Consider the following 20,281-nt stretch of genomic DNA (forward strand, 5'->3'; position numbering starts at 1 on the left):
TTAATAAAACTTGACTGTATAATCAACATTAACAGGTGGCAGCTTTCTCTGCACGGTTACTGGACAGCAGTACAGACTTAGACTATTGCATGGCAACAGGTGTTCATTTATACTAGACTATTACAAAACACCGAGGTAACATTAGCTAAGTAGTATCACGTCTTCGGCCACATTACTTTGTCTCATTCTCTCTGACTCAGACAGCTTCAGTATAGCCGACCTCGGGTCTTTCCTCCACTTAGCCTTTTCGGCTCTCCTGGTGCCGTTATCTCTCTCCCTCCCCTTCTGTGCATGCCCTGCATGTGAGGTTTCCCTCCCTGGAAAATAAAAAAGTGTGTCTGACAATATCTAATATCCCGGATGTGATGTGTGTCCAGTGTGAGATGAGTCGACTAGGCTGCTATCCTGGAGTGCCGGGTCTTTAGGCTCTGAGCCCTGAGCCTGAGCCCAGACTGTCTGCAAATTAGAGAAATTAGCCAAGCCAGGCGCAGGCCAGTGAAAGAGCCCAAATCCTTACCCTCCCTCTCCACACACACACACACACACACACACACACACACACACACACACACACACTCCTACCATCACCATGAACCCCCACGCCACACCGGGCAGTAAAGCTCCACTCTTGCCATATGGCAGCCAATTTACTGTTTCACCAGCCAAGTTAGGAAAGAAAGGGGGAGAGGAGGCGGGGTATTTGTGACGGACACAAATATAGTTGGTGTTTAAATAAATATTTGGCTACAACCATGTAAAAATATATATTCTATTCTTTGCACTTTAACAATATTCGTGAACTACATTTTCCTTTGCTCTTTAGCTATTACGTGAGTCCTGAAGTCAAACATCTTGTGGCTTTTGTGGTAAATGTTATATTATACAAAACAAAGAACAAGAAATTGGGAGTTGAGTCCAGCATTGCATCCGTCATTTTGACATTTTTAACATTTAGCCTGCGGGTTATGTAACATTTGATAATTTAATTTGAATGTGAATTACAGTAGCACAATCTAAATGGAGAAGTTACTTGTGTTCTTCACAGTTGTGTGTGTCATAGCTACAGGCGTTTTATTTGTAAAATGTCAAGACATCACAAGTGGAAAACTTGATTCCACATATGGTTTTTTATGTCAAGAAAAACAGATTTATTTCACCTGTGATACATTTGTATTTTTTGTGGCATTTCCGCAAATGAAAACATACTATATATACGTGTGCTCCCTTTAACAGGCAGCATCGCCAAATATAGAAGAGTCCACATGTTTCAACTGCTCTCTCCTGTCCTTGCTATCTATATGCAGGCCGCCAGGTAAGGTGACCCAGAGCTCTGTATTATTAGACTGTGAGTGTGTGTCTGAAAGTAAAGGGGATGCTCACTAGACACGTGTCAGTCCTGCGTGCGGGGATGACCTGCCCTACATCTGTACCTGTGAATGAGCAAACGCACCAACCAGCCCAGGGCACGTATCATTGCATAAGAAAAAGAAAACATTATTCTTATTTGTTTTACCTTTTTATTTCTACGTTTTCCCTGATTCAAAATATAGAAAAAATATTGCGTTCAGTGTGTGTTTGTATAAGTTCTGGATTCATTTTGTCATGTGTGTGTTGCAGGAGTCTTAAGACTCTTAGTTAAAGATGTTCTACAGTGAGATGTAGGTCAAGGAGATACAGTGGCAGCAGATTGCTCATTAAGTGCCAAACCAAGCAAAAGTCTATGAGTGTGTTTTTCAGTGGCAACAGGCCAGCCATCTGCTCTCCCTTTATTCATTCATTAACATGTCTTCTTTGTGTGCGCGTGGACGTGTGTGTGTGTGGGTGTGTATCAATGTGTAAGCATTCATCACAACAGCCACTTGCTGGCCAAGTGTACAACGTCACTGATGTTGTTGTCCAAAGCCAACAGTTGTGTGTCAGATGGCACAATCACATGACCACAGTGGCTCGTGATTGGCCGGAGCGTTGAGCTAAAAAAGGTTGGCGCAATCCAGGCTCATGAGTTTCTGGTGATGGTGACAGAGTGGCCGCAGCAAGAGTGGATACCCAGAGGATCTAACTGACAGGCATCCCTGAAGAAAACACGGGAGAAAGAAGAGAGAGTATAAAGAGGAGGAAGCGGATACAAAACAGTCAAGGGATGACATAGCCAAAGACATGAGGATCCTACAGCTGAAGGAATGTGTGAAAGTAAGTCACGTCTCCTTTTTATTTTTATTTTTATTGCTGACAGGGATAACAAAATGGATCAATGATACAGAATGAGCAGAAAAGGACAAGATGACCTGCTGGCTTCATAAGAAATGACTGGTTAAACTGAATGAAGAGTGCTGCATGGGACGTTGGACAAGTGTCAATAAACTTTGGCTTTTCATGAATGGAACCGGCTGCCTGAACAATGAATGGCTGCCAGGAGGCATTTTAAATAATATAAAATATTGAACAATTTGCATGGATTTCAAACAGTTATAGTTGACTTTGGATACTGAGATTACTTGTATTCAACCTACTCTAGTTGTGTCTGACTTATAGAAATAAGTCACATAAAAAGGCTTAAACAGGCCTTACAAGAAGAGTCCTGCACTGCATATTTTCATTCTATCCAAACATGTACTTTGCCTCGAACTCAAATTGATAACAGTTGATTTCTGTGGCACTAAAATCTCTTTCTCTCTCTTTCTTTTCAAGATCTTGAGCTTTAACCAGCGTACCTAAGACAAGGGACCTACCCGACCAAACCAAAGTGCTTCTATACCAAAGCAACCAAGACCAAACCGAGCCCAACCAAACTAAAGCTCTATAAAGCCTGAGTCCATCAGCTACTGTATATTCTATATTGTCAAGATGAAGCTGGAAAGCACACCAGGAGACATGAGTGGGTGGCGGGAGGTGGACTTTGTCCTCAACTGCACCTACATTGTGCCGGACCAGGTGTCGGACCCCAGTTTCAACCTGCCCAAAGCCATGACCTCCATCCCACGCAACCTCACCTTTGAACACAGCACAGATAATGAGGTAAGAGCAATTACAAGAGATACAGAATAGAGTACTCATAAATGTAATCACAATACAAAATCAAATCTCATAAAATCAATATACATCATTTTCTGGCAGCCAAGCAGCCCACTGATGCTATAGAATAAAGAAAAAGCTCATATTCTAATCTGACAAACCGCTACAACTTTAACCCTCCTTCGCTCAATCCCAGATGCCGTTCTTGAATGGTCAGTTTTGTCAGATTAAAGTTTTCAAAATATGAATTCTGTGTTGTGTAAGATTCTGTTGGGCCATCTGCATTGGGCTCCTTGGAACAAAAGATCTGCTGACTAATGAGCTCTTCGCACATACAGCACGCAAATGAGTATGTGGGGGCGTGGCCACTGGCAGCTTGAGGTCAGAGGCCTTTTTATGTCTCCTGGCCACCTTAACTTCCATTACGTCACCCCAATGTTTCAGCCATTGTGCAGCTTCTTTGCACTTCTGTCTCACGCATGCAGACACTCTCTTCCTCAGAATACACACATGTAGACACAGAGTAAATTGCCAGGAATCAGCTTGGCTTCCGCCACGTCATCCTTTCCTATTTACCTCCTACGTCCTCCTCTCCCGCTCAGGTGAGTTAGGAGGAGCAGACGCAAGGCCCCTGAGCTACTTCCATCAGCTGACTGTTTGGCTTGGAGTGCAGTAGGATCCGGCATCTGCCCGGACGTGTTACTGTAAAGCACCGCAATTATGTCTTCAAGCAGGGTTGTAAAAGCACAATTTGTACTGTAACTGAAGAGAGAATGCTCTTTTTTAAAAGGGAAGACAGAGAGTGAGAGAGAGATGTCACACTCACTTGTTTTGGCGACAACACTGTGATGTTTGCGGTTGACTTCGCTGTCGCCTTCCTCTTTCTGTCCTGTCCCAGGCAACACTTTCTGCCGTCGTTCCCCTTCTCTAGTTCTCTCTGCCTACTTTCTGTGCAGCATTTGCTGCTGCAGGAAGAGAAAAGCATGCAAGCTAAGGTGATAACAATCACTTTAATTAAGAGCTGCTTTCAAACACCCCAGCCCTTGCTTACCGTCCAACACATCTTACAAACACTTCACACACTCGCACTCGACGCAGCCGAAAGTGACAGCCGCCATTTGGTTTGTGCTCACATGCATCAGTACTACATCAAGCAATTAGGTGTAGGTGTGTGCATAATGTGAAAACAGGCACAGACTCACATGCTTGCCGGTAATCAGCTTTGCTTAAACTTGCCCTTGTTCATTGAGTGGTTTCCCTCACTGAAGACGGTTTCGTGTGAATCCTTCTCCTCGACTCGCTGAAGCTAAAGTTGGGAAATAAATTTTCTGCAGTGACCATGAAACACAGCCGCTACTTTGTGTGGACAGGCGCACGTACATGTTTGACCTTAAATGTAAGGCACAGTTCACGTGGCTATCAGGAAGGTTAGGAAGGGATTTTTTTAAACACAGGTCTGATGCACTTGTTTCAGTTTGGCAGATGAGTCAAATTGAAAGAGTGTATTAAAACTGAGAACGTAGTCAACACATGTCATCATGCACATGCCCACGCTATCCATACTTCAGCACCTGCTTGGCTACCAGGAGGGATGCCATTCATCCTGCTATTCCGTAACGTTGCCACACTTTTTCTAAACCTCCTTTTTCTCATCCCGAAGCGTGCCAGGAAATGCAAAGAAAGGTGGAGGGGGCACGTGGCAGATGGGGTTGTTAGCCAGTGAGCTGGGAGAGAGGGCAGCACAGGGGATGGATTGTGGGGGGTGAGCTAGGGAGAGGAGGGTGGTGTGCTGGGGGGGGGGGGGGGGGGGGGGGGGGGGGGGATTTAGGTTAAAACCAGATGATTAACTTTCGTTGGGGACAGGCAGCCAGCCAGGCAGCTCGTGCGTCCGCCTGGGCCTCAACCTGGCAGGCCCACAAGCTATTTCGAGAGGGTTAAGAAAAGACAAGGGATTGGGGGAAGGCAGGAGAAAAGGAGGGCGTTCAGAAGTGTGATAGAGTGGGTCCATTTAAGAATGCTCATCCTCCTTTCTTCCGTTCTTCAACACGCATCCCCCGCCACACCCCTCACCCCAAACCTCCCTCTCTCTCCTATCTTCCCAACCTGGCTGAACTGAGCGGTTAAGCTGCGGCGGCGGCCACAGCGACTCGTTAGTCACGCAACGCCAGCAAAGCACAATGTCCCTGTCACACTGGTTCATCGCATCCAGGAATCACCTCACTCGCCTCCATGGCCACTCGACCCCCCCAAACACACGCACACACACACACACACACACACACACACACACACACACACACACACACACACACACACACATACACTCTTGCCGCCCTCCGTGACCTGTTGTTCTTCTAATGAACTGCGTTTACATAATTTGCAAAAGCCGACTCCTTCCATCGTTGTCTGATAAACAATTGCTAGGTGTTCAGGTGTTTGCCATTTTTGTTTGCTCAGGTTTGACCTTTAAACAGGACCTTTAATCCTTTTGAGGGTCAGTTTGAATTACAATGCCTTAGTGGTAAGAAGAAAGAGTGTGTGTTTATTTATGGTAGGGGGGGGGGGGCGGTTAAAGGCCGGGGGGGGGGGGGGGGGTATTTAAGGATTGAATACAAAGCTCCTCAAGACACGGAGACTGTGCGTACGCCACAGATGCTGCTGCCGGATGGCTTGTGTGTGTGTGTGTGTGTGTGTGTGTGTGTGTGTGTGTTTGGGTTCGTTTTGAGAGGGGTTGACCCCAAGCCTGTCCACTTTCTATGAAAGTGTGAATCATGAAGCTGTTCTGCACAACGAAGAGGACACTGACATATCCTCTTCGTCCTCGCTTTAGATTTCTTAGTTTTGCCAGCACACGGTTATCTTCTCCAACTCCCCTCAAAAGGTCAGAAATGACTCAATCACCTGCAGAAGAGGACAGGTTTTGCTCTTAACACAAAAAAATGGGCTTCCTCAGGCACATTTTCTTTTTTCAAGGCTTTGTTTGGGCATGCTTAGAAACACCTATTCCAGAGTATCCTACGAAAGACAAAGCTGTGACTAATTGTACACGTTGTATAATCAGGCCTTTTAGGTTTTGATGCAACCGGTCTAACGAGCAAGCAGAGTCAATATTATTACCTTTAATTGCTTCATATGCTTTCGTCTTTGTGGTTTTACAATCAAAAGTCTAGTATTGTCCTTTATTACCGCTAAAACACCTGACAAATGAGAGCTCAGCATTCACGAGGTTCACAAGACAAACAGGTGACAAGGCTTGCTCTCTCTGGAGTTTCTGACGACCGCAGGTCAGAGATCAGTGGAGTAGGTCAGAGAAAGTGTAATTCTCTTCATTCGATTAGCTAGTTAGTGTCGAAAGTGTCTCACCTTGTGGGTTTTAACCTGGATGAAGAGCTATCTGGGTCAACATGACGAAGCCACCACGATTGCAGCTCAGGCCAACGACCTGCTGGACACAAACAATGGAGGAACAAACGTATTGCGCTATTCAATATGTAGATTTAAACGTGTTGATGTGTAATATTCCTCACAAGAGGGGAAAGATGGGAAATGGATGAATCTAATGATGTATTTGGTCTGTGTTCCAGGTGATGGGCGTGTTCAGCAAAGAGTACATTCCCCAGGGGACTCGCTTTGGCCCTCTGCAAGGAGTCATCTACACCAAAGACAACGTTCCCAAACAGGCCAACAGGAAATACTTCTGGCGGGTAAGGGAAACGCGCACGGACATGAAAATATATATACAATATATACGCAATCTCTATACATAATCGCATTTATGCATCAATACTGCCACCCAGCTCAGTGTGATACTCGTAAAACGTGAGAAAGTCTCAAATCTGGAGTAAGAAAATGACCCTGGGATCAGTTGAGGAGCAACTGGGGACAAAGAAGAAAAAAAAGAGAGACATCCGTTTTTCAGAAGTTTCCCATCAAGTCCAGATCCACACGTCAATAAGGGGAAGATAATGCTTTCGCGCACTCCACTGCCGTACAGGGATTTTGGTCAAACTTTCAGAGGAAGTTAATGTCGCTAGCACGTAACAAAGGGTTCAATCTCACACAGTCATCAAAGTCTTACCGTCACATACACAAAGGAAGGGACTATTGTTCAACATACCCGGACACACATTCAGACTACCCTCGCCCCCCCCCCCCCCCCCCCCGTTTAGTCTTCAAGTCTCTTGTTTCTTTTCTCTCTCTCTCTCTCTCATCCAGATACAGCTTATGTCACTCAGGAAATTTTCTATTCTTGCTGAGTCAATTCCAATAAGGAGTTTTTTCTGCCATCGTACGTATTTCCTTTCCGGCTGTATTTCCTGTAAACCTGTGCAAGGGGCGTTGCAGCGGTGCAATAGTGAAAGTGTGACGTTCTCTGGGAGCGATTATGTTTCGACCTCATGACACAGGTGGAGGGACGTGCTGCCAAAGGCATGCCTGCGATTGTGTTTGGCTGCCTGACAGACAGGTGCTGGCAAACAGCCACCAATTACAACTTCTTTGTTTTCATAAGCAAAGGCATACTTTTTTGATCATAGTTAAGTGTTCCACTTGCACTAAACTAAATTACAACACAGGAACAAGAATAATATTCTCCAACAAAGAAGTGAGAAAGAGAAAAGGAGGAAAGAGAGGAAATGAAAGAGACAGCCACTGCGGTGAGTGATCGACCACGCCTCCATGCCTCACCGCCTACTAAGTAGGCGGTGAGGCATGTATCCTCATAAGCATACAGTGCGCACCGACACAAACACACACGCAGGACACACAGAGCAGAGCTGTTGGGTGCAGCAGGCCAAAAGAGCAACAATATACTGTGACTGACAGCTGAAGGATATTTAACTGTACATGGCAGAGGTGATCATTCTGACTGTTTCCTTGATAATCTTGATTTATTTAAATTCTGTAGTTTAAAAAAAAAATGTGATGAAGATGATGATTTTATGTGGATTTTAATCAGCTTTTGTCAAATTTCAAAAATTCGAGCATCGCATGCTGCAATGTCTTTATCAATGGTGCATGTGGCCACTGCCATGTGAACAACAGATGGTCAAGCAATATAATTAATGGAGCTATTTATAATATTAAATGTGAAACGTGAAATGTGAAATTTAATATTTTAAGGACTACACACAAATCAGTTGCTTCAAGTATGTACATGTTTTAATCCCATCGTCTCTCTCTTTCTTGTCCTGCAGATTTACAGCAGTGGGCAGCTCCAAAACTTCATTGATGGCCATGACGTCCACAGGAGCAACTGGATGCGTTACGTCAACCCGGCCCGCTCTCTGGCCGAACAGAACCTGGTGGCGTGCCAGAACGGCCGGGACATCTACTTCTACACCATCCGACCGGTGGAGCCCAACCAGGAGGTGCTGGTGTGGTACAGCCAGGAGTTTGCCCAGAGACTCTGCGGCCAGCAAGTTGACATCAAACAGAGTGAGTGCAGCAGGAGGGGAAGGCGTTGCTAGTTTTGTATCAGGATGTGGTGGTCTTTTTTCCCCGGCAAGATTTAACAAATATCTTGAGGCAGAGGAAGGAATGATTTAGAGGTAGCGCAGAACAATGCCACACTAGATCTGACAAAGTGACAGATTTACATCTGTGGCCATGACTAAACACATAGCACAAAGTCTGCGTCAGGAGATGATATCTATTATCAGCAAAATGATATGTCCTCAAGATGAATAAAGACACGGTTATTCTTCCTTCTTGTGAATAAGACCTGATGTTATCTTTTACCAACAGTAGAGATAATTGGTTTGATGCTACTTCTTCCTGTCTGGCTGACTGTAGAGAGGCAAATATCTATGCAAGATCATGGGGGAAGACACGTAGACCAAACAAATCTCCGTAGATGTGGTGAATGACGTAAGATTTCAAGGCGAGAGGAGAAATCTAAGAGGAATAATGCCTGGTCAAAGTATCTTTGTGAGTCATATGTTTGCAGCCATTGTTAGCACGGCAAGTCATCATCCTAAACAATTGTCTGTTGCCACAAAGTCCGATGACTCATACCAACTGGATACACCAGATGGTTCGCCATTCACCCTGGTGACTAATTCTAAGGCGGTATCATTACGTTTTATCAACGTTTAGGATCTTTAAAGCTTTAGCATTCTTTTCAAGTTCAGGTATGCTCGTTGTTTACCTCCCGGGGTTTGATTTCCTGATACATCTACGTCTACGTCTCCTTTGGGAACTCAGTTACTGGCTGTTAAAGCTTCGGGCGGCAGCGCTAGTATGCACAAAGCCAGAAAAACTAAAAACTTCATTTTAATATTCAGCTAGAGGAAAAAGGAAACCAGTGGCTGCATTTCAAATCGCATGTAGAAATGTACTACATTATCGTGTGATTTGAAGCTATTTGGTAACTAACCATTTGGTAACTTAAATAACAATAATCTTTTGTCATTTTTTTCTCAAACTGTCACTGGATCCTGACAGTGGTACATAAGGGAAATAATCTATGAAAAAAAAATATGGTTTCTCTGCCTCCTTTAGTGCCCCTAATGGCATTTGCAATATTGTATATATTAATAATATTCAAACAGCGTTGAGGAGCCTCTAATGCCAATCGGTGCTGGTTAAGCTCGTAATTGGTTGTTTTGTGGAATCTTGCAACTGCCATTAGGGGCATTAAAAGGAAACGGAGGAACTTGCTTTTTTTCACAGATTACGATATGGTGACAGTTTGAGCAAATATGACAAAAAGTAGTTTTTATTAAAGTTACCAACTGTAGCTATGAAGTACAAATCAATCGTAGTTGATGAGCTAAACCGTGCAAAAACACTGGTACAGCCTTTTAAATGACCCTGTGTGAATTTTCACCTACTTAACACGGTACAATAACATGATGCGTGAAAAAACAGTCAGTAATGGGGACAAATTCTCAAAAGAGAACAAAAAGAGAAGGGAAAAAGGAAGAGCCGTTTCACATTATCTTGTGGCGAGTACGACAGCTATACCTAGAAAAGGTTTCGCAAATGAAACTCTTGACATGACACATGGACTCCCACACACTTTACCACTTAACTTATTCTCACACATCTAAATCACTACTGCGATTGACAAACAGAAACCTATACCTTATGATTTACACGTCAAGTCAAACTGAAACTACTATCATTTACCATAAGAGGGAGTGCCGTTTGTGGGTAATGGGTGTGTGAGTGTGTGAGGCACTTTAATTTGAACCAGATATTATAATGAGCTTTTTTCCCCTGTTTGATGCTGTTATTCACACATCAAACTCTGCGACAATACTCAATTTTGATTTAATTTATTTACAGAATACATGAGTTCGGATGAAGACCAAGAGCCGGAGTACGCCAAACAGCACCTACCTCAGCAGACATGGCTTACGGACAGAACAAAAGAGGAGGTGAAAGAAGAGAGGGAAGAAGATGGAGAGGAGAATATCGACGTGGAGGTTTTGGAGAGAGACACACCGCCTGACACGCCTGATGACCAGATCATGGACTTCAGCAAAAAGGTTGAGAAGGAGGAGAGCGATAGAGATCCAGAAGACCGGGGGATCGTTCCTTCCCCTAAGCCCGAACACAGAGAGCCTAGTCTGGGCTTAAATCACCGGTACTTACCGGATCCCCATCCTCCGCTCCCATCACAGCACCGAAATCTCCCTCTTCACCTCCACGGCCTCTACAGGGAAGGTGTTTCATCCTACCCCATTTACCCCCAATCCAGACCCCTCCAGCCCAATTACCAGCTCCTTCCTCCCTACGGCCCGCACTATCCTCGCCTCCTCCTCCCCTCGTACTCCCCTCCCTTTCCTGGTATGCTGCCCTCAAGAGGATCCCTCCGATACAGCAGCTACCTGGGCACCGACGGCCTACCGTATCCACCAATCGGCCCACCTAATCTGCTGCCAGTGTCCCTCCCCTACCCTCCGTCTTTACAGGGAGGTCTGAAAGAACTCAAAGCAAACGTGTCGCCACCACGAGGCGCACCAGCCACCCCGGAGCTCTCCCCTCTCCCCAAGCCCGACAGTCAGCACCATTCTGCCGAGCAGTCTCCCTCTGGTTTTGAGGAAGCCATGAATCTAAGCCTGGCTACGATCAGAAGCAAAACAGCGACACGCAATGGCCCCGGCCACAAATCGCTGCCCTACCCACTGCAGAAGCAGAACGGAAAGATCAAGTATGAATGTAATATCTGCTCGAAGACTTTCGGACAGCTGTCAAACCTCAAGGTAACGGCTTCAATTCCTCTATCTTGTGCTTGAAAATTGTATTCATTGTGTTCCAATTTTTCCACACCGGTTGACACCAGTGCTCATGATTTTTGTTTTTGTATGATGTTTGTAATTGTAGGTCCATCTTCGAGTGCACAGTGGCGAGAGACCGTTCCAGTGTAACCTATGTAAAAAGAGCTTCACTCAGCTGGCCCACCTCCAGAAACATCACCTGGTCCACACGGGGGAGAAGCCACATGAATGTCAGGTATGTTGAGAATCACAATCACAAGTGTGGGTCCTCTTCTCGCACTACATGCTTCTTACGAGCCGATCTGAACATGAATGTCAAACCGAGAGGGTGTAAGACACAAATAGAAACACACTGTAAACACAATACACCCAAATGCTCTCTGACTCACATACCTTCCTGGTAAGGCAGTGTCTGTTTAGTGTTCAGTCAGCCATTACCCACTTGGTCATGTAATTGTTGACTATAGTGTGACTCCGTGGGTGTGAGTGTTGAGAGTGAGGACAGAACAAAGAAAGAAATGTTTTATGGAGGTACCCCACAAAACTGGAATAACATGGTCAACCCTTATACTATACTGTACATGACACATCAAGATTACATCATACTGTGTTGCTCAGTTTTTCCAGAATAATCCCAAACACAATCCAAACGTGTTAATAATCAGCCAAGTGAATGTTGCTCACAGAAGCCTTAACCTTTCCCTTCATGCTTTCCAGGTGTGTCACAAATGCTTCAGTAGCACCAGCAACTTGAAAACACACCTCCGCCTCCACTCCGGGGAGAAACCCTACCAGTGCAAGCTGTGCAACACCAAGTTCACCCAGTACATCCACCTCAAACTGCACCGCCGCCTCCACAGCAGCCGCGACCGCCCCTACCGCTGCCAGCTATGCGCCCAGGCCTTCTTCCACCGCTTCTCCCTCGGCATCCACCAGTGCAGCTGCTGCCTGGCAAACACCAACACGTCCGTCAACGTACACATGAAACAGATGGTGGAGCGGTTCGACGCCAGCCAAGAGGCTGACATGCTCACAGAGGCGGCGTCGGCACCGCAGGTGGAGGAAGCGGTGGAGCGTTGGTTGGAGCGCACCTTGGAGGGCGAGGGAAAGGAGTACCAGAAGGAGGCAACCCTACTGCTGAAAGCACTGATGGCGGCTATTAACTCGCCAGCTATGCCCATGGCCCAATCAGCAACACCCGCGTCACATCACAGCCCTCCACTGGCCTATCAGGAGAGGGCCAGCGTTGTTCACCTCCACCAACGGCCAACAGTGAAGTCAGAAGGACAGTGAGAAGGAATGGAGGGAGGGAGGAATTTGAAAAGGACATACAGCATACCAGAAACCAAGAAAACAGACGTTTCGCCAAATAAAACTCCCTAAATAGTCCATGAAGGGCATTAAAGGGAAACTTTTTATAATCAAATGAGCGCAGCACCAAAACAAGAGCATTCCAAAGACTGGGCGAGGGTATTCAGTGATTGTACTTCCTCCCAAAACTCAGTTTAAAAAATGAAAATGGAGGACGATAGTGTCAAACTGTGAAGTATTGAAAACTCTTTTCACTCAGGTAGAGAATTGTTTGCTTTTATTGTGCTTTAACTTATTATTTTTCTTAAAATTGAAGTCATCTTTATTTATTTAGTTGTATAATAGTTTTTTTTCTGTTAGTGTTTTTTTTTTCTGTGTGTTGACACTTTCAGAGATGTGATCTCTTAGGAAAACCACAAATAGACTCAGGAACAATGATGCGGCACAAACCCGGGATTGAGTCTTCACTTGTTAAATTGTGCAGTGTTTTGCTTTGTGTGACAGCGTGTTTGAGCTGCTGGGTGCATGCGTACAACGAGTGGAAGTTTATACGAACGACAGGGCACAGTGATGATGGCACAAACCACATTCCTGCTCTTTAACTGTTTGCAACTATTTTATTTATTTATGATTTTAAAAAGGGAAAAGAAATCAGGTCTCTTCAAATTGTGTGATAATAAACAATTGCCAAAACTACAATCAAAGAACATGAATGTGTAGTAATGTTTTTTGGATCATTATTCAACTTAGTGAAGAAAGAGGTTAAGAAAAAAAGCATAACCTTGACTTTTTTCTTAATTATTCAGCAACTTCTCGCAGGTAATTTAGATATCAATGTATCAAAGACACACTGTGCTGAACAAAACCAAATACCACCAAAAGAAACTAAACAACAAATCCAATGTGATCACAGTATCACAATGAAATATGTACACAAAATCCTTTGAAAATGTCTTTTAGTCTTTCTTGTTGCAACGTTTTTTATGTCAGCACTGACAAATTAAGTGGATCGCTGTGTAGCTTTTACTGGATTCAAATGTTTCAGATATTTCCTACGTACAAAGCTTTACTGTGAACGTTTTGGCCGACGAAAACGAGCAACACGGGCACAATTTTCTAACATTGTTAATATTTTTCTCACTTGGCACTGGACAAAAATGCCAAGATCTGTGTGCTTTTGGTTGTTCCCCAAAACCAGCAGGTACTGTTCTTAAGAATTGTACTACTGAGTCAGTGATGTACTTCTTTTATGATTTTGGTAGTGTTTTTTTTACTTTGTATATGTAGTTTATTTTTGCAAACATGATATGAGATGTTAAGAATTTATATGTGAGAGACTATTTTGATGATACTTTTATATTTACTTGATGTAGCATATTAAAGATATTGTTTCTATACATCCTGTATTTTGCGTGTGTTTTCATACCGGTATAAGATTTGATTAGGGGATGAAATATAGCAACTGGGATGGCAGAAAAGAAATCATCAACCCTCCGCAACACAAGTCCTCCAAATTAAATGACAAAATACATTATTAGTCCACGCCCAGAACGACACACTAAAGAGTTTTTTGTTTTTTTTATCTGCCGCCTCCATCAGCATTATGCAAAAAACTGTTACTGTTACTGTTATGATCTGACAACTCTGCAGTTTGATGTGTGCATTTTTCTTGCATGGCTCTCAATCATATGCTGACTCCCTAAATTGTCACTTAGTCAACAAAACTTTGAGAACCACCGTGTTAAAGTCCAGGTTGTAAAAGCCTCGTCTCTTCTTTGTCTTCTTTTTTAAATTCTTATTATCTGGTAAATTGATATGAGACTATTACCGACATCTCATAACAAAGTAGCCAGATATTCACGCATGTGGAAATTCTACCAAAACGCTCTTTCCATGAACACAATAACTAGTTACTGGACCTGTGTATTGTAGGCAGGAGCACAATGCATACGCCCTTGCGACATCCTGCTTACTACCCCTCTCTTGCTGGTAATAAACTCTAGGAAGTCCCACGCTACATTCCCCTGATTTGCTCACTTTTCAGGCCCTCTTTCCTTGAAAATACAGGAAATGAAACTAGCCGGTCACCAATGAAACTCAGAAAAAACACTGCTTACGTCACATCATTTTTTATTTCACAAAATCAATGAGTGTGACAATAGATCCTGCTGTTTCACCGTGGTCACTTAAATGTCAAGTAACTTTGCAGTGTTTAACCAACTCCGTCATTACGTACAGCAGGTGCTGGGTTGTATCACCTGTTTTGATTCTTTAACACTTCAGCTTCAGATTTGAGTTTGATTAAAAGACATCCATCGGAAGAACTGCTCTGAGGTCAGAAATCGTATTCGCTCAAAGTTACGGATTATTGCCTCGAGAGCACCTTCTTCTCAGACCCGACCTTTGTAGATTTTAAACCTGAATCTTATCCTTTGCGTTTCTCAACAACAGTGTGACGGATTTACGGGCACAGCAGGCACCTAAACGAACATGAAACCCCAAAAGATGATTCTAACTTAATCATTGTCGTCCCATGACAGTGAGACACACTTTCAATCTACAAAATCTGTAGCAAAGTTACTGTCAGCAAGGTTTGCTCTTTACAGTAATTCTCTCGCAGTCTCCCTCTCTCTCTACTTGTCTTAACCACTTTCCTTTTGCCGACAACTTCTCATTCTGCAGTGTTTCCTTTTGTGAGCTGTGTGGGGGAGAACCCCACAGCAAACACCTACGCGCCTCTGACCAGAATAAAGGCACCTCAGACCTTTCAAATGCACAGTCAAACTGCAGTGGTGACAGGAAATCCTCAATGTCTGGCAGGCAGCCAGTTGCACTGCCAGCTACACGTTCACTCTATTGCGCAATCAAGCAACAGAAGCAGAAGCCGTGGTGAGCGTGAGAGACACTGTCAAATACCTGTGTGCTGTTCTGATAAAGTGCAGGAGAGAACAGAAGAAAAACTCAAACTGCAGACAGCCTCGTATAAGCACTTGCTCGTAATAATCCACTCAGCTCTAATTCAAATCAATTCAATACATTTTTATTGTCCTTGGAGGGAAATTGGTGCACTAAACAACAAAGAAAACATGGGAGAAACATGGAGAAGAATGCCGTTTGGTGTCTGTTGTACAGGGCGGAGAGACTGATGTGAATTAGCAAAAAAAGGCGAATAGAAAAGATCATAATTAGACAAAACCAAATAAATTAGAAACACTGTCAGTAATTAAACAACATGGCCATTGGAGAACTGTTGTTGAGAGGACAGGGCTAATGCAAAGCAGACATCCTGTTTTTAATTTCTTCCTCTTATTCTTCGAAAACAGACAGCCTATAGTTCCTCTCTGCAGTAATTCACGCAGACCCTGAGAATCACAACAGGACATCCTTTAACTTGCCACATAGGTAGGTTGACAGGCAAAAATTAAAGAAACACACCAAACACACCACACCGAAAAACATACACACACACACACACACGCGCTGGTGTAATGCCGAAGCATGTCTCATTATTGTGACAGTTAATCAAGTAAATGTAAAAACATGTTGTGAGTTATCTCTTCACAAATTCACATTTCACAGTCACTGGGATGTCGACTGTTGTATGCATGCACCGTGCTGTCTATCTGGTGTGTTCTTCACAAGGAAGTTGACTTGAGTACACATTAGATGGTGCCAACGGAAATTTCCAGAGAAGTCATTATCTGGTCTCAGATCGCATCATGCATCTAATTTGCATGTAAAGAGCTTCTTCTCTTGACACTTAATAACTCCAATGAAGTTTCCAGTTTCTCTGAGGAAAATGTACTCTGAGAGTCCTGAGTACATCCCTTACAGGAAGCATCATCAGCTCTACAGCACGATGACATGTCCAACTGGCGTAATTTCTTTTGCTTTCAATATTCCAAAGAACGATGCAACTTCGGGGCAAAAGGCACTCGCACAGAGAGCTTTAAGTCTCATTTTCCTCATTTGCATGTGTCCAGTCCAGTCCAGCCACAAGCCACATTGAGCGTATTGTGCTCCATGAAGACTAAACCCCGTCCCCAATTTTATTTTTTTGTTAACATATAATGGATGCTACGGCGACATCCCTGATTCTGGTGCGTGGCCCAATGTCCAACCTGCTTGAACTTTGCAACTGATAAGGAGGAGTGCAGGAGGAGTTCATCAGACTGAATTAATGCTACTGCAATTCACCAATTCCGGACAGATCAATGTGTCATTACCATTATGTTAACAGGATATTTAGAAGCATTGCCATAATCAACATCAGCACCTGCCAGACATCATATCCGATCCGTTTCTCAGAAATAATGACTATACTGAAGTGAATCATTCTATGACAGCAACAGAGAGAGGAGGAGAGACACAAAGGCAAAAGACAAAGAAAGAAAAGAAAGGAGCAAACAGGGTTTATAAGTCATTTATGCTCAGGAAATTGTTGTTTCATAAATATCACACTCATTATTATCATTATTATTGTCAGTTATAATGACCCTTAAATGAATGAAAATAGAAATAATAATTTATTATTTAAAATCATACACCAGCAACTCGGTGAAATATCTTCAAAATGTATAGAAATTTCAATTCAACCTTTTTAAATGCAACAGTATTGACCAATGTTTAGCCAAAACTTGAACAGGAATTAACATTCCGCGATACAACGTGTACAGTGTATAAACATAGAATTGAATCGAATGGCTCGGCCCCATTTTTACAGATACCTGAAGCAGCTATTTGAGTCAGTCTCGGCACAATATCCGATATCAGGATTGGTATCGATGCGTCACTTTGCGGAACATTGTAAAACACACTTCATTACAACTCACCAGAAACAAATTAATCATTTTTAATAGTATACTATTACACTACATGTATTGAATTACCTAAATGAAAAAATAAAATCAGCTGTGAGCTTTTAAAACAATGTCCTATAGGCCACAAGCTGCTGGGCCCCTACCAACCCCTGAGTCCACATTAACTGAGCATTGTGTCCCGTATTGTTATGCTGGCATTTTGCATGATCCCTCGGTTTTGCTGCTTGGTAATGTGATTATACGCAAGTAAATTCAGGAATGTGTGCCAGAGAATGATTGAATATATACTTTACGTGTCTTAAACTGACCAAATGTGGTGATATAAACCAGCATTTATTATCTTGACATGGTAAACCTTTAGACCCATTTAGCTGATTGCTGCGGCGTCACCACCTCGTGCTGTTGCTCAGAGCCCTACACCCATGTATATGGCCTTTACTGCTGACTAAAAAAACAGTTACAAACGAAAGTCAAACACTGAGGTCAAACTGAAGCTAATAATGAAGGGATGAACCCTGATGATACGGATTAAAGGTGTTAAGTTACCTCTTGTCAATCATCAAACATCAATCACTGACTATTAGTAACTCAAACCAACTTTGGTATCAGAACAAAGTATCTTGTCACGCACAATGCACCCTCATAATACACACGTACACACCTCTGCCATCTAACATTGTCTTTGGCATCTTTCTCTTGAAGTAAAACAGAAAGTCAGTCATGTGACACTCAAGAGTTACACAGAAAGTCAGTCATGTGACACTCAAGAGTTACAGCTGTCAGATGTTAGGTATTTGGTGATTATCTTCCAAGTAACTAAGTGGACTTGTCAACTGACAAAACGACTGCTGCAGTACCGGTTTGTTCACTTGATTTATTCCAAGAGGACCATGTATTAAATGGAAGTTTTGTATAAATGTTTTTATCTTTTATGTAGAATTATTTTACTAAACCACGATCATTTCATCATGTAGTTTGTATGGATGTACACAATTGAAAACATTTGAAATTTAAATAATTACTTTCTTTTAAAATCCCGTCCTCCTTTTAATTTGAGATATATTGTAAATTCCTAACTCTTTAAAAAAAAAAAAAAGGTTATAGGTTCTTTTCACTGAATGTTATGTTGCCACATTAAAAAGCAGCAAGAGTGTGAAATGTATGTGAAGCGTTTGCTGGTAGTTGTTAAAGAGATGTAGGTGTGAGGTCAAATGTGATGCAGAACTAGACCATACACGAGCAGAGGGTTACTGACACTGTACGTGGCCGATAGACATGACACATATGTTCTCTGTACAATGTGTCTCTATTTCGAAACTTGTCAAAGACAGAGCAGTCCTGACTTGCATCATCATCATGCAGTGTGTGGATCAGATTGAGCAGATTTATGTCCAAAAAAAAAGGTGTGGTATGCTGCGTATGTGATTCATCTTCTGACGGAACACAATAACAGCACAGCACCTCAGGTTAGTGTTATCACATCGTGTACATTTGCTTATTTATGGTATTGAAAAAAACCTGACATAAGTGACTGTGTGTTAATGTTGACTGTTAATAATCATATACGCATGAATCCAGCCGTGGATGTGTACATGTGCAGAGATCTGTCTTTTTAAATGTATCATTTTTAGATTTTGTTGACCATTCATTGCACATGAGCTAATTCAGTGTCACTGGAGGTTGCTGCAGGGGAATTCCAGCACAATGACGGATACTATGATTTCACTTTAATGACCCTTACTATAAGAGATAATGTAGGATTTGTTTTCAGTCTCTTATCTCCTTGTGAACAGCAGTGCAACCAACGTGGGCGGCTACTGCTACAATAAAGCAATATAAGGCTACTTAAAATATTGACAGTAATTGGCAGTACTTTACGAAGAGGGCAAACAACTCATTGCGTCAGTATGTTCATGTCTTTATCAAACAAGTAGCACACACTGGAACTTACTTTTACTTGTGACGCAGCAGGTTGCAGTCTTTGGTTGGATTCAGCACGCTGGTAGCGCCATCGTGAGGCGGAGTAAGCCCCATGCGCATAAACGTGTGCACAGGCCTGTAGTGCTGTGGCCTTTCATCAGATCCGTGATCAGGTTGCGAATTGCATAGCGACCGCAAGATGTCACCGTTCATCCGCTGTGATTGCACACTGTGTGTGGAGGTACACACAATGAGGAGATAGTATAAGATACCAAATCTGAAAATTGCTCTGTGTAAATGCTTATTACAATAAAATGATGTATCCAAACCATTATCATTATTGTGACAGACACAGTGTGCGGTTACCAGCCGCAACGGTGCGTGACTTTTATTGTTCTTACCTTGTGTGTCTGCCTGTGTGATATCATGGCAAAAAGAGGTCCTTCACGGGTGAGTGGTTCAGATCAAAATACATGTCGAGTTCCAATATGGGTGTGGTCCAAACAAGGGCGCCAGAAGTAGGGTGGTATAAGTGGCCCCTAATTAACGCACCTAGCTTTATTTGCCTGGCTGGAGCGGGCTGGAGTCATACCATCGCAATATGATGTTTGATATTATTATAATTATTATTATTATTATCGGTAACACTTTATAATAAATACACACTATGAAGCATTAGTTAAGTATGAGTAAACACTTAATTCATCATTGATAAAGCATTACTCCTTCGCGTCGAAAGGAGTCAGCTGAGGTGGTTCGGGCATCTAATGCCTCCTGGACGCCTCCCACTGGAGGTTTTCCAGGCACGTCCAACTGGGAAGAGACCCCGGGGAAGACCCAGAGCACGCTGGAGGGACTACATCTCCCAGCTGGCCTGGGAACGCCTCGGGATCCCCCAGAATGAGCTGGAACATGTTGCCGGTGAGAGGGAAGTCTGGGTCAGCCTGCTTGGCCTGCTGCCACCGCGACCCGACCCCGGATAAGCGGAGGAAA

General features: G+C 43.3%; 1 protein-coding gene across 2 annotated transcripts; it reads left to right on the forward strand.

Annotated features, from left to right (window-relative positions):
• The first annotated feature begins 2,844 nt into the window (after window positions 1-2,844).
• prdm1b (PR domain containing 1b, with ZNF domain) lies at window positions 2,845-13,827 on the forward strand. Of its 2 annotated transcripts, XM_076105746.1 has the most exons (6): window positions 2,845-3,015; window positions 6,597-6,716; window positions 8,208-8,448; window positions 10,303-11,222; window positions 11,344-11,472; window positions 11,955-13,827. In XM_076105746.1, exons 1-6 carry the CDS (start codon window positions 2,845-2,847, stop codon window positions 12,528-12,530), a joined length of 2,157 nt encoding a protein of 718 aa, XP_075961861.1. In that variant the 3' UTR covers window positions 12,531-13,827. The 2 variants fall into 2 exon arrangements, with proteins under 2 accessions (XP_075961861.1, XP_075961862.1); XM_076105747.1 differs by lacking the exons at window positions 2,845-3,015; window positions 6,597-6,716 and adding an exon at window positions 7,770-7,866.
• The last annotated feature ends 6,454 nt before the right edge of the window (window positions 13,828-20,281 follow it).

Source organism: Anarhichas minor, unplaced genomic scaffold (assembly GCF_050575085.1).
Source record: "Anarhichas minor isolate MPS153535 unplaced genomic scaffold, ASM5057508v1 ptg000033l, whole genome shotgun sequence".
Taxonomy (NCBI): domain Eukaryota; kingdom Metazoa; phylum Chordata; class Actinopteri; order Perciformes; family Anarhichadidae; genus Anarhichas; species Anarhichas minor.